At 47.9% G+C, this 13,890-nt stretch overlaps 1 protein-coding gene across 1 annotated transcript in view; it reads left to right on the top strand.

The window, feature by feature from the left end:
- Positions 1-13,890, top strand: part of XKR6 (XK related 6) — a 191,679-nt gene that overhangs the window by 158,328 nt on the left and 19,461 nt on the right. Inside the window, exon 2 of the mRNA XM_086461690.1 lies at positions 11,145-11,341. Within this exon, the coding sequence (XP_086317816.1) occupies positions 11,145-11,341 (197 nt within the window). The remainder of the gene's footprint in view (positions 1-11,144; positions 11,342-13,890) is intronic.

Genomic DNA, 13,890 nt, shown 5'->3' on the forward strand with positions numbered 1-13,890 from the left:
TTGTTTTCTGTTAATAGTGTGTCCAAAGGCATCATGCCATTCAGCGAGCTTGTGATCTCATGTCCCCTCCCTGGCCTCATCCCCTTTATGGGCTCTTTGTGGGTCCAAGCGATGATTTTCCTGGCGTGATGTGTCTGGACCAGTGGAGACACAGACAGTGGGAGGAAGATGCAACACCAAGCCTCTGAGGAGCCTGTGAGGTCTTTTTTCCCAGGAGGCTGCATGGCTAAAAGATCGCAGATTCAGACTGAGCATCTCGTGGTGGGTGACTTGTGGGGCGGTTTGTGAATGGCATCCATCGTGGCCATCACAGAAGGTCATTGGAGTTGAGGCATCAACTCCTGGGTCTTGCAAATGCTCTGCACTCCTCCTTACCCCTCTCAGCCCGTCGTGTGGCTGTTTCACAGCAAGAGCTGACAGTGATGGGAGTCAGATGTCATTTCTGTGCTGGAGTTTCGTTCCAGTCCCCAGCTGATACCAAAGATCCGTGCTCCTCCCACCAGATATAATGATACAAGGTCCATGGGGCAAAGACACCCCCAATTCTTCCGCCACCTGACTAGCGCCAAAATGGCCATGAAAACCTTTCTACCCCATCTTCCGGTCCCCATCGGGGTCCGTATCAAGGTGCAGCTGTATGGGGCCAACTGTGGCAAGACAACAAGGGTTAAACTCCTTCCTGGCAAGCTGGGAGGACGCCGTGTGATTTCTCGGAGCCGCGCGCACCCGGAGAGGAAAGCAGGCCCTTGCTAATGTATGCACAGCTTCTGCGAAACTAAAAATAGCCGGGATCTGAGGCTGTTCTTCCAGGATTTCACAGGCGCTCACCCAATTTTTAGCTCCTTCTTCTCAAACGGATGGCAAAACGAAGGCGACAGTCTCAACCCTCGTGCAAAGCCGCCGCGTCAGGAGCCTTGCTCCAGGGATGACTTTGACCCCTGCGGCACAGACAAGCTGGGGACGTGCTGCTGAACGTTTAGTCCCAGGTCTGTGACGGTCCCTCACAAAGCTGGAGTGGACCCCAGCATTCCTGATCACTGCTGAGTGGCACCCAGAGGATTTGCTGGTCCTGGGGAGCCCTGAAGCTTTGCTTTGCGGCGGTGTGCGCTGGGAAGGAGATGCAAGTGGTGGGGAGAGCAACCTGCAGCTGGCAGCAAGCCTACAGCTCTGACCCTGGAAGGTCTGCTGCAGGCAGGGGCTTTATTTCAGCCCCACCAGGTCCTCAGGAATCAGCCCCCCTTTTCCTAGGCGGGGTCCTCTCCCCCTAAACTGCTCCTGGCCGGTGTTTTTCTGGTGTGCTGTTAAAAAATCCCCTCTCACTGACAGAGTCCCTCCTAGAACATCCATCTCCTCAGCTCTGCAAAGCCACCGTCCATGGCAGGGTTAGGAGAGGCTTTGCTGTACAGAAGAGTCTTGTTTAGTGATTTCAGGTCCTGCTTCAATATCAGTGACCTTGATGGCCAGGGAGATAGTAGATACTGTAAATTCAGTGAATACTATCCTAGAATGCGTATCAGTTCCCATATCTCCCCAGCGGGAGATGTGACCCCCTCATCCTCCTCAGCAGCCAGAAGCTGGGAATAGGAAATGTTTCCCTCTGAGCGAGGGGACCAGCTCCCAGTCATGTTCCTCTTTGGCTCTGGGGTTATCGCTTTTTGAGGGTTTCGACTGCAGGCAACCTGATGTCTCTGTTCAGATCTTTGGACCTGCTACCTTAAACTGGTTTGTTAAATCACTCAGGAAGTGGGAATCCCTTGGAAAAGAAAACCACGACATTATGTTTCCATCTCCAGGGGATTCATAACCAGTTAAAGCCATTTCTTTCCACTCTACTCCACCAAGGGATCTTGGAGGCTTGCAGACAGCCGTGAGGAGATGACAATATGTCCCTGTCTTTTACTGGCCTCCCAGAGCAATGCAAACTTCTTCTCTCCCGAGATATCCTGTGGCTCTGGTGAGTCCGTGTGATGCCAAATCACCTCTCAAGACCATCTGGGTTGAGTACTGCAATGTGGCCCATCCTATAGAAAAGGCAAGGTGATTATTGCCATGTGTCCCTGTGGCATCATGCCCTCGAATACTCACATTTTGGGAGCCCTCAGGCATTTCTCTGGATTTGCCCTGAAACTTCCCTTGCTTGGAGCCAAGACAACTCAATCAAAAGACCTCCGCTTACTTTCAAGGCCTTTGGCTGCATCTGTTCCTGTAGGGCTTACTGGACAGAGACCAGTTTTATTTCCAAAAGGAGAGCCCTGACTTTAAACCCTATTATCTCAAACAGACTTGAAGCAAAAATTCAGTCTGAGTTCAACTTTTTTTGTACTGTGTAAAGCTATTTAACAGCTTTGATTTAAAACAGAAGGCTTTGCCGGAGGTGATAGCACTAGGTATTGGGAGTACACATTAAGTAAATAAGTATGTGTAAAACAGGAAAGGGACTGGGACTTCGGCATTCATAACGAATTTTGGGGGCGAATCTGTGATAAAAGAGAGCATTTGGCTCAGTGCTAGGATGCGAGACCATCCCATGTGTGATAGATTCTGTGACATGAGTCTGCAGCACCCATCACTTTGGTACCTTCTCCAGCAGCCCCTGCTACCCTGCCTGCTCCTTTATGCAGCACAGAGATGCTTCCCATATTAAAGTCAGAAAACAGCATTCATACCCTGGTGCTGAAGAGGTCTTTGGGGTATTTTTCTGTTTTAGGACTCTACACCTCACAAAATAATTGACAAGTACAAACATAAACACGATTTCTACGAGCCTGGCTGGAAACTGTAGTAGCTCCCGCTACAAAGCTGTTCTCTGATTCTGTATTGATTTACTGGGCAAAGACCTGGAAATAGGGATTCTGCAACCTGGATATCCAGGGGAGTCCCACAGCCCATGGGATGCAGGCAAAGAGAGGCTGCCTGGGCAGAGCTGCTTGCAAAACTGGGGTTGTAATGAATACACCAATAACACATTCATGACTATTTTTGCAAATAAAGAAATGCTAACCAGGCTCTGGCTAAGCACGGATATTTCAGTAACTGGATTTCCCCCAGATTTGGGAAAGTTTGAAAATGAGTGCCAGAAAGTGGGTCCATTTAGGGCTAGCACTTTCTTGTGATTTGTTTCTCTTCTTTTGGTTGTGATCTTTCAGTCTGCGAGTCAGAGGAAACTACTCTGCAGCTGAGAAAGGGGAATCGTCACAAAGATGAATCCCAGAAACGTCCGCCAGATTGAGCAACACGGGTACAGGCAGCTCACGCGTTTTTGGTCTCTGGAGCTTTAGCTGCAGTGATGCTCTTGCCCCAGTTTTCTGCCCCATGCATCTGCTGGAGGTTATGACCCTGGTACCTGCCAGCAGGATGAAATGCACACCTGCAGCTCTGCCACGTGGTCTCACAGACCCAAATATCTGCTTAAACCATCAGTAAAAAGGGAATTGAACAAAGACCATGAGCGATGCCGCAGAGGAGGTGATTTAGATATACGTCCCATTTGGCTGGCTTTGCAACCAAAGCAATAGTTTCAGAGGAACTGGGAACATTACTCTGAAATTATCAACCACAGCTCCCTGTTTTGTGTATGAGAGCCCCCAAATTATCAGCCACAAGTTAAATCAGCCTGTAAACATCCAAGCTGCAGGAATTGGATCCTAAAAATCCTGCAGCATTATTATTTTATTGTGTCTCTCCCAACTGTTTGATGGAATTGACTCTTTTCAAGGAGCGGTTGATTTGTAGACTTTCTTTAAATAGTGAAAATGATCTCGGGCTGAAAATCATTTCTGCAATGATTGTGGTTAAGTGCTGGAACAGGTTGCCCAGAGAGGCTGTGGCGTCTCCATCCTTGGAGGTTTTCAAAACTGAGATGCACAAGGCCATGACCAACCTTCTCTAGCTTCAAAGTCGGAGGGGAGGCTTGCTCCAGAGACCTCTAGAGGTCCCTTCCAACCTTAATTATTCTATTACTTTATGATATGATCCTCCCCAATGTACTGTTTGCAAAATAATTCAGATGCCTCTTTCATGGTGGGTGTATAGTAAAGCCATCTGTGCTTTAAAACAGCTTTAAACTGGCTAAGAATATTAAATTATTAGTTTCTCCCGCACAGCAGAAAACTGGCACTGTCATTCTTTCTAGTTGATATTTCAGTTGCAAATACTATTTCGCAAAAAACAAGACTTTCTGATATAAATGGACATTCAAGTGTCATCCCCTCTCAAATACATGCATTTAAAGAAGAGCATTTTGAATTCACATAGACCGGTATTTTCCCTGAAGTGGTGGTTATCATGTCTGTGAACTAGGGGTATTCAGAAAGTTTGACTTGACCCGACCCCTTTGGCTTTAAAGGGAACAGATCTTGGCTAATGCTTTTGAGAATGTCACTCAGAGAAGTTTTCAAGCAGGGATAAGGAAAGAGCAAGCCAGCAGGAATGTCTGGATGCTAGAAAACGTGGAAGACTGAAGCAAGCACCGGTTTGAGTTTGACTCAAAAATGTTAATATAGGCCAAGAAATCCAATTTTCTCACCTTGATGAAATCACCGTTGTGTAATCTTGTGAGCGACTCCTAAGCCTGATCCTGGATCGCAGTGATGTTGTGATAACTGAGGAGGTGGATAAAGTCTCATACTGGAGTTCCAGGTTCAGGGCTGAGATGACAATAAACTCTGTGTCCAAAGAAAGGAGTGTCCTCTCTGACCTACTAGTCTACACAACTCGTGGATGATGTCATGCCACACATTTAAGCTTTTTAAGTGTCTCTAAGGCATGGAATAAGCTTGTTTTGTGTTCAGTGGCATTCTCCTTCAATGAGCAAGACAAGGCATGGAATGGAGTTTATTAATTGTTTAGTAGGAGCCGATAGAAGCAATTAACTAGATAAGGGGTAGTTGAACACTGAAGCATGTTTACCAGGCGGAAGAGGGCAGAAATTGCAAGACAGAAAGACTGAAACACTCGATAGACACACTTCTTGTTGCGTTTTTACTCATTCTTTGGTATAAACCATATGAAGAAATGCCAAAAGTGGCAAGATTTCAGAAAGCTCTGAGAATCCTGGTTCTGAAAATCAGGATGAAGGCCATCAAAATGATGAGAGATCTAGTCACTTGGGGTTGGGATGACCTGTGAGGATGCTGGATTAAAGGGTTTGTGCATTGCTTGCTTAGTCCTACGAGAAGACTTAAGGTGCCCTTTCTTGCTTTTGAGATGGCAAGCGATCTTTCCCAGTTTAGCAATGGTTCCCAGGATGGCTTTCATCCCGCACAGCTAGCAGTGGTGTAAGTAAGTCCTACATACCCTTTGAGGATTAGCCCAGGCCAGGAACCATTCCCTAGGGTCAGTTTGGATTCAGCCCCTTGTTCTGGAGGAGTTTGATGCTGTGGAAGCAGCCAGATGAAGCTGTGGTATTTTGGCACCTGGATGGGGCCCCATAGTTGCTACTTTTGATACTCGAACTAGGAACAATAATTATCCATCTGTGAATCCTTATCGCTAACTTGCAACATTATAATGAAGAAAAAAATCACTAACAAATGTTGATATTGAGCACGTTAATTGTGATGGCAACTGTAAGTTTGATTTTGATTTTTTTAATAGACGGCATTTTACTTTCATGCTCCCCTGTTGCTTGAGCGCTGCATCTTATATTCCTTTTATACCCGTTAGAATGAAAATAATTCATTAAAATTAAAAAAGCGGGCCAAAGCCGCAGCTGGTGTAAATTGCTCGAGCCCTGTGGATGCCAGCTCACTCCAGCTGAGATCTGGCCTTACATAACCCCGTTTTAAGGGTACGTTCAGGCAGCCTCCGCTGCAAGCCTTCCAGCCGAGCAGTTGCACGTGTCCTCATTTCCTCCCTTCCATGGAGTGGGCTTTTAAACTGTAAACACCCTCTAGTGCATAAGGATAATGGCCCCTTGCAAGAGTTAGAAGGAGCGCCTGTGGAGGAGACGGCAGGAGGGTGAGCCGTCAGCTCAGTAACGCACTCGACCCATCCCTCTTCTTCCAGGAGTGAGCATCAGGGAGAAGGTTGGTGCCACGGAATGGTGAGGGAGATGATGGTGTCCATCCATACGGTGTGTGTTGCTACCATGACACCTAGGATCTAACCGTACTGCCTTGGCAAAGTACGGTTGTCCAGAGAGAAGTGGAGGAGGTTAATGAGATGCTGGGAAGGGTGTTGTACCTGTTGCCTTCCTTGATAAATCGTGTTCATCCAAAGGGCCATGTAAGGTGCTGCAGGTGTAAGTTGCAACCTACTCAGCAGAGTTCGTTTTCTGAGCTCCTCCGTTCCCTACAGGTCTGTTTCTGACTTCTCAAATGTGTCCTGCTGTTTTTCAAGCCAGGGTTTGCTTCTCTGAAAGCAGTAGTAGGCTTGGCTCTGCTTAGTCAAGAAGAGTTTCCCAACCTGGGGCTGTTGGGAGTGGGCTGAGTACCTCAAATCCTGTTCCTTTCTGTCTTTCTGTATACATATACTAGTACACCAGGCAATTTCAAGGCCTGCTCACGGGCACTGTAATTTCATCATGCTGCTAAATTATTAGTATAATCACTAGATTGGTCAAGGCTTACTAGCACTCTCCCAAGTATATCAGAACCTGGGCAGGGTCCATAACTCCACAGGGGCCAGGGATCATTCCTGATATGGAGTATGAAGGCAGCTACCTGGTTTTGGAGGAAAAGGTAGTTCATTTCTGTGGTCAGTCTTGGTCCATTGGCCTCAGGAAAGTGATCAGGCCCCTGGCCTTTGTTGACTATTGTAGATATAGTCTGAGCTTCCTGGCCTTGGTCAGCTTGTGGTTGTGTGGGACAGGCCATCAGGACTTTTCTTTCCTTTCCTCAAAACATAGCCCAGGGGCTGTGCTGACGTGCTTTTCCACGCTTCTGCAACCCTCTTACACATTAGCAGCCTCTTCATTTCAAGCCAGCCTGTTGCCTGAGGCATCCTCCTACACTTTCTGCTGGTGATGTTCAGAGCCACCTCTGTAAATCGAGCAGTGCCAAGGCGCAGGCACGATCCTGTAATAGTTCACCCTGTTAAATTGTCAGCACAGTCTCTGGCAATTTTGGCCAAGGCCAACCAGCGTGGACATAGCCACGTGGAGTCAAGTCATGCCAGTTGGCCGAGGACAAAGGTACGTGTTGGTCTGCTTTGTTTAATGATACAGGCAGAGCCTCTGACTCCATAATCTTATCCCTGGACATTTCTGCTACAGTCCTTGCTGAGACAGCGGAGCAGTCCCTGTCATTCACATGAAGCATCTTTTTCCATAGCACTTTAGGGCAGGGTTGGTTTATTTTACAGTAGGAGCACCTCTTCTTCTCCCTCCTGGTGGCATCCTGGGGCTCTCTCCAAAGGTTATTTGACCACATTTCTAGAGCCAATAGCTTTGGCTTCTTAAAAACGTGCTTTGGCGCAGGGACAGCGGTGACTTTGCCCCGCGCAGTTTGTGTGCTGCTGCGACATACGTAGTAAATAAGCGTGAGGGTAATTATACCAACAGGAATTCTGGGAACCCTGCCAGTGCAGAGGGGACAGCCAATCCTTTGTGCATTTAAAGAAAATCACCCCGAATCCCCCTCCCAACGCCAAATTAGTTCTAGCTCTTGAAGCCATGATGGGACTTAGAACTAAAAATACATGCATACACACAAATACACACACTCGTATATAAAAATAGCCAGCATTCAAAAAATAAAAAGCCCAAAGTTAGGCTCCTGTTTCCAAAATTAAGCTCTTAAATAAATAAATTAGCCTGATTTTCAAAAGCAGAGTGGTGAATGGCTTTCACTGACATAAGAGGAAGCATCGTGTTGCTAAAGATTGAAGATCAGGCCTGAATATGGATTTGAAAGTCTAATTATAGAATCCTGTTTGCTACCAGCTTGACCGAGAACAACAAATTTCAGGCAAAATGACATTGATTTTTTTTTTTTCCTTCAGAGTTTGTCTACACTTAACCAGTGTTAGTAAAGGTAGGAAAAAGCCCTCAAACAAATAAATAAAATACCACAAAGAAACAGATATACTGGAATAAAACTGCTTATACCAGTGCTGTACTTTTGTGTTCAAAAGTAGGGTTAAGCATTACCAATGTTACAGCTGGGTGAAATTTTATATTGATTAATTAGACAGGTATTTATTATTCGTTGAAAGCCTACCAGGTAGAAATACTGCTGTTCCCAGTTACTCTTGTGCTTTCTCTGCTGAAAACTGACAATTGACTGGCATCAAGGAGGAATGGGTTTTTAGTCCTCCCTTTCCTCTCTTTATCAGGTTTGAGTCTGGAAGATGCTGAAGAGAAAGCACCATATTTTTGCATGGACTGAAAAGAGAGTACAAAGGGAAGTTCATTTCCCTTCAGCTGCGAATGGTCCTTGGAGCTGTTTTACTTACGTGCTGCTCACTTAGGAGGCTCTGACACTTTGCTGGCCAATGGTATGCCAAGGGATTTCTGAGGTCACAGTCCCATGTGGCAGTCGGATAGGGACAGATTTGTCCATCTGGGTCTTCCAGCACAGATCAGATTAGGCAGGGCTGGGCTTTACGGTTTCAAGGAAGTATGCCCACCCTGGATGGAGGACCATCAGCAGGCAGAGTGGGACTCCACTCACAGATTTGTGTTGCGGTGTTTAGAGGCTGTGGACAGCACTAAAAGATCTGGGTTCTGATGCCAAAAGGCTTTGGGAGAGCCTTTTGGTGTTCCATGACTCAGTTTCCCCATCTATGGAAGAGGCACAATACAGATGATCTTTGCTGAGGGCTCAACAGTCAAGAGAATTTGATGTTGCTGTCATCGCCATTGTTCTGGCCATCGATGGAGACAGCATCAGCATTATTCCCCTCCAGCATTATATTAATCCAACACATTTTTATGTTCTTTTATGCATGCTGCCTCCTTGAATAGGGGGTACATCCTCTCACTGTGGCCAGTTAGAAACATTCATGCTTAAACTGTGTGGATGGTGGTGAATCCCTACAGATCAAGGAGATGTCATTGCAGGACATGCTGTCCCTTCTATTAGTTTCTTACTCTTTCTGACTGACTCAATGCCTTTGTTATAGTTTGGTTCTGCCAACCTGGAGTGCTTGGAAAAGTAAAGACAGTCTTAAAAATAACCAAAAACTGGAGACAGCTGGTGGGGACAGCAATGCAGAAGAGTAGAGGTCTAGAAAATATGAGCTGCGAGAAGGGACTGAAAGAAATTGGCGGTTTTTTAGGCTGGAGAAAAGAAGGGTTTACATAGTACCTATGTGCAAACAGGTAAAATGAATAAATTCTTCTCTGTCTGTGGCTGGGATGCTGAGAAATTGCTTAACCATCAGAAGATGAATTTAGGTTTCATGTACTAGCAGGAATGGGAGCTCCTGAGAAGGGGAGGCCGTGCAAGATTACAGCATATATTTGGTGAATATCTCTCTGGAAAGAGTTTGGCAGAGGTGATGATGCTCTCTTTGCCTACGGGCAGCACCCTATGGGCACCAACACCTTGGGTTTTGGTGGCCCTGCGTCGCTGATATTATAAAAACCAGTTGCATGCTCCCTTTCTCCCCTTTCTCCTTGAGCCATTACGACTCCCTCTCCCCAACTTTGCCTTTCCAAGCTAAACTACATTTACTTAATTTCTTGTATGCATGAGGAGAAGGCAGGATTCCTGTGTCATCCTGCAGCTTCAGGGAAATGCTGGGTACAGACGGTGGCGTTGGGCATGGGTTGGGTGAGAGGAGGACTGGTCTCCATAGAGGAGCAGGTGGCTCCACGGGCATTTCCACCCCGCTCGGGCTCTGCTAGGGATGTTGCACCAGTGTCACCAGTGTCTTATGTGACTGGCGTAGCATTTTTCTCGAGTGTCGAGCCCCATCTGGTGGCTTTCCTGCGTCATTTTTGTGTCCTTGTGTCTTCTTTCGGGATTTTTCATCTTCTGAGCTTGCGAACTGCGAAGGGGAAGGAATGACGAGGTGGCTGAGAAAGGACAGGGCTTGCAGAGGTACCTCTGCTTCTCTCCCAGCACCCTGTCCCTGGATGTAATTTGGAGATACAGAGGCTGTCGAGGCTTATGTCCTTTCCTCCTGCTCTTCCTCGCTGTGCAATCTCGCCCCGAGTGGCAAAGAATGATCTAATCGTTTTGGCAAAGCCCCAGTTTGTGCTGTGAGCCCCTCCCAGAGCCTCCAGAAGGCACTTCATCCCACTGTCATGCTGGCATCTGAGGCGGGACAGATGAACAGTCCCGGGAGGGGACATTTCTATCCATTGACTAGCTCAGATGACCAGCTTTAGCGTCGGCGTTAGGTGAAACAAATCCCAGCCTGAATTGCAGAGCACAAGGTTACAGCCACTGCTCAGGATGAGAAGGAAAAAGACCCAATATTAGATCATTAATATCAGCAAGCATTAGAAAGGACCCTGTTAGAAGATGCTTCCTTTCTTAAATGCCATGAGTCCTGTGACATCTGTGCACCTTGTGCTACCCTGACTGGATCACCTCCATTTACAAAGGTTGGCCAGAAGTTCCCTGGAGGGAATTTGTGTCCCCAGGGTAAGGTTTGAAGGTCTCCTTGCAGACCTGATATGGAAACAGAGGCGATAGGGCAGTACCTGTTCATGCATGAGACACCTCCTTCTCGTCCAATATTGCCCAAAGTCTCAATAGCTAACCAGTGGCAAGCTGTGGCTGTTTGCATTTGTGGGTCTGAAGGTGAAGGTGATGTCTCATTGCTCCACCTGTAATGAAATAGGGTCAAATCTCTGGGGTGCATGAGGGAGGCTCCTTGCTGGAGTGCTGAAGGTGCTTAGACGGTCTGTCAAGCCACTGCCAAGTGGCATAACCAGTATTTGTCAAGTAGCTTCTCCTCGTCATGAAAATAAAGTGAGGGAGTTGTTTTCTTGTGCAAGTGTTTCGTGAGCATCTCCTAACCTTCCGCTTCACGTTTGGGTGGTGCAAGTCAAAGGTTTCCCACTCCTGCAATACAAAAGTGTCCTCAGATCTTGCAGGAGTTAGTGTTAGAACGGCGTAGACACCTGTGGCTACCCCAGATTCCCTTTCCCTCCGCCAACCTCCCTCTTCCCAAACAACTGGCCCACAGCCCCATCCTCCTCAGGTTTTGATGCACGTCTCACACGCAGCTTTTCCTCCTGTTTCCCGCAGGTATATCCGAACTATGTACCTGGGGATCCAGAGCCAGAGGCGGAAGGAACACCAGCGGCGTTTCTACTGGGCTATGATGTACGAATATGCAGACGTAAATATGTTGCGCCTCCTGGAAACTTTCCTCGAGAGCGCCCCTCAACTGGTGCTACAGCTCTGCATAATGATCCAAAAGAACCGTGCAGAAACATTACCATGTAAGTGGCTCCCTCGTCCCCCCCTCCCCATCCTCCCGGCCTCCCCCCTCTGATCCCATGCTCAGCTGCCGATGGATGTTTTGCTAACCGTCCGCCCTACGCAACCTGGTGTGTAAGGGGCTGCCACTTGGGACAAATCTCATTCCAGCTCCGCGCTGCGTTCGCTGGGTAAAATTTCTGCTTGTTCCGCTAAGAAAAATACCAGTATCAATGAAAAGATAAGATACATCTCTTCCGCACACAGTCCAGTCTAAAGAAATGTTGGTGTTATCAGGAAGGGGATAGGCAGTCTCTGCTGCTGTGGCAAGTGCCACCATTCATTTGCCGCCTGGCACTTGGTGAACACAATCATTCCCTGCCTCGGTTTCCCTCCTTACATAGACAGGATGATAAAACTGGCCAGATTTGTATTGTGAGGACAAGCAGCTCAATGCCCGTGCAATGCTCTGATGGTGTGAAGCACAGGGGGGTTTTAACAGCTAAAGGCTGTAGGACCTTTCCTGAAGAGTGCTCAGGAATTAAGGTTTAGTCCTTGGTACCATGGTTCTCAGCAAGTCGAGGAAAAGAGAGGGGGGAAGGCAGTGTAGGGGATTGCGTAGGGACAGAGACGTAGTGCAATCAGCATTGCAAAGGTAGATAGATGAGCAGAGGCTTGGAAGCAACCACGGAGGGTAGTTTCCCAATTCTGATGTCCTTTGCTGCGATGATGTCCTGAGCACGGGGCATGCACCCCAGCTGAGAGGCATATGCCCCTGTCCCAGCCCTGGGGCGAACAGCTCTACCAGCCCATGCCCATGAGCACGCTGGCTGCCTAAGGGTCACCAGCTCGAGGGAAAATTGTCCTTTCCAAGGACCAACAGGGGTATCAGCTGATGAGCTGCTGGGTTATTCAGCCCCTGCTCAATTCACGTACCAGGGATGATGCTCAGCTTCCCAAAGACAGCCTGTTTGTGGCATGCCATTTCTGACAGACCTGAGGAGCTTCTTGGAGCTGAGATTAGAACTGGGCAGTTCTTCAGGGTTAAATTTTGCTCGTTGGACCAAGGTCACCACTATCTACAGCATCAGTAAGTCAGACTGCTTTTCCTTTCCTCCATACTTTAAGCACGTCCAACACAGTTGTTTATAGAGGCCTCCCTTCTCCTATTTATGCAGTCTTTTTCTGAAAGCTCTCGTCACAAGCTCTGCAGGCCTCCAAAGCGCTGACATGATGAACATGCCTTTCTACAACTCTAGCTAGAACTGCTCACATTTGCCAGCACCCTTTTCCTGCCGCTCCCAACGTTATTAAGCCTACTGAAAATATATAAATCACAACCTGAGAGGCTTGCCAGGGCGTTATGCAGATTGTTGGACTCGCTACAGAAAGCACTGGGTGAAGTTTGCTGGCCTCTGTTGTGCTGCAAGTCAGACGACACAGCCGAATAATCCCTCCAGGCTTTCAAATCTGTGGCTCTTTCAGTTGGCCACTTCCAGGCATGGCTGCCTAATCCAGTGAACAAGCTGCATCATTTTCCAACACCCCCCCCCCCGCCCCCCTCCCTTCTTCAGCTATGCAGTTCCTCCGTTCCTCCACCACACCGAGCAGGCTGCGGTCTCTTCCAAGGCAGTGCACGTCCCCGCCTGCCTCCCCGAGCCCTGGAGGGCTCTTTGCCTGCCACGCTCTAGCAGCCGAGCTCTCAGGGTCCCCGGTGCACCTTCTCCCTGCCTCCCCCCTGCCTGTGCCGGAGATGCGGTCGCGCATCTCAGGGCTGCATGCTGAGCAGCGGGCACTGCTGATGCATACAAGCAGCGGAGCTTGCTCAGCGCTCCTGACTCAGGTGCAAGGTTTCCTAGAGCTCCGTGCCTGTTCGGTGCTTCCATCTTCCTCCTCCTCCCAGCCAGTACACATAATTATGTAAAAGGAAATTAAATGCTGAGAGGAGCCGTTATGAAAGGGAGCATCAAAGATTTCCCTTAAAGCAGGCAGAAACCAAAGGAAGATGGATATTGTTAGGAAGGCAGCGTGTTTAAAAATCAAGTCAAGTGTCTCCTGGCTCACCGTGTCTATGTGAGCGTGGCTTGCACAGGAAGAGGCCAGTCCTGTCTCTAAACAGGGGCAGTATCCAATGTCTCACTAAGGGGTGCACACGGGAAAATCAGCCCACAGCAGGGCTTATAAACCCAGGTACAGCCTGTGCTGATATGTCTAGACTCCAGCTATTTCCATACGGTTCACACAGTCTCTTACAGGTTTATTCAGTGCTAGAACGAGGTCAGTTTACCATTTTATATGGCACACATGCCTCCTCCAAGCCCCAGTCCTCCCTGCTTTTAAGTCTGCAATGCCAAGCCCAGTCCAGGAACCCAAGCCAGGCTCCAGTTTTCTCCAAATGGGTCAGCTAATGTCTCCTTCTCCTATTTAAGAAGCTTTAGAAAGGTATTTACTGGAATGGCTACCAGGAAGTTTTGCTTTTTTCTCCTTCTTCCCATGTTAAGATAGTTGTTGCGATAAGAAGAGTGAATACACTGGAGTCTTAACTCAAACCTAGAGCATCTCCTCCAGAGAT

Source organism: Leptosomus discolor, chromosome 2 (assembly GCF_034619465.1).
Source record: "Leptosomus discolor isolate bLepDis1 chromosome 2, bLepDis1.hap2, whole genome shotgun sequence".
NCBI classification, from domain to species: domain Eukaryota; kingdom Metazoa; phylum Chordata; class Aves; order Leptosomiformes; family Leptosomidae; genus Leptosomus; species Leptosomus discolor.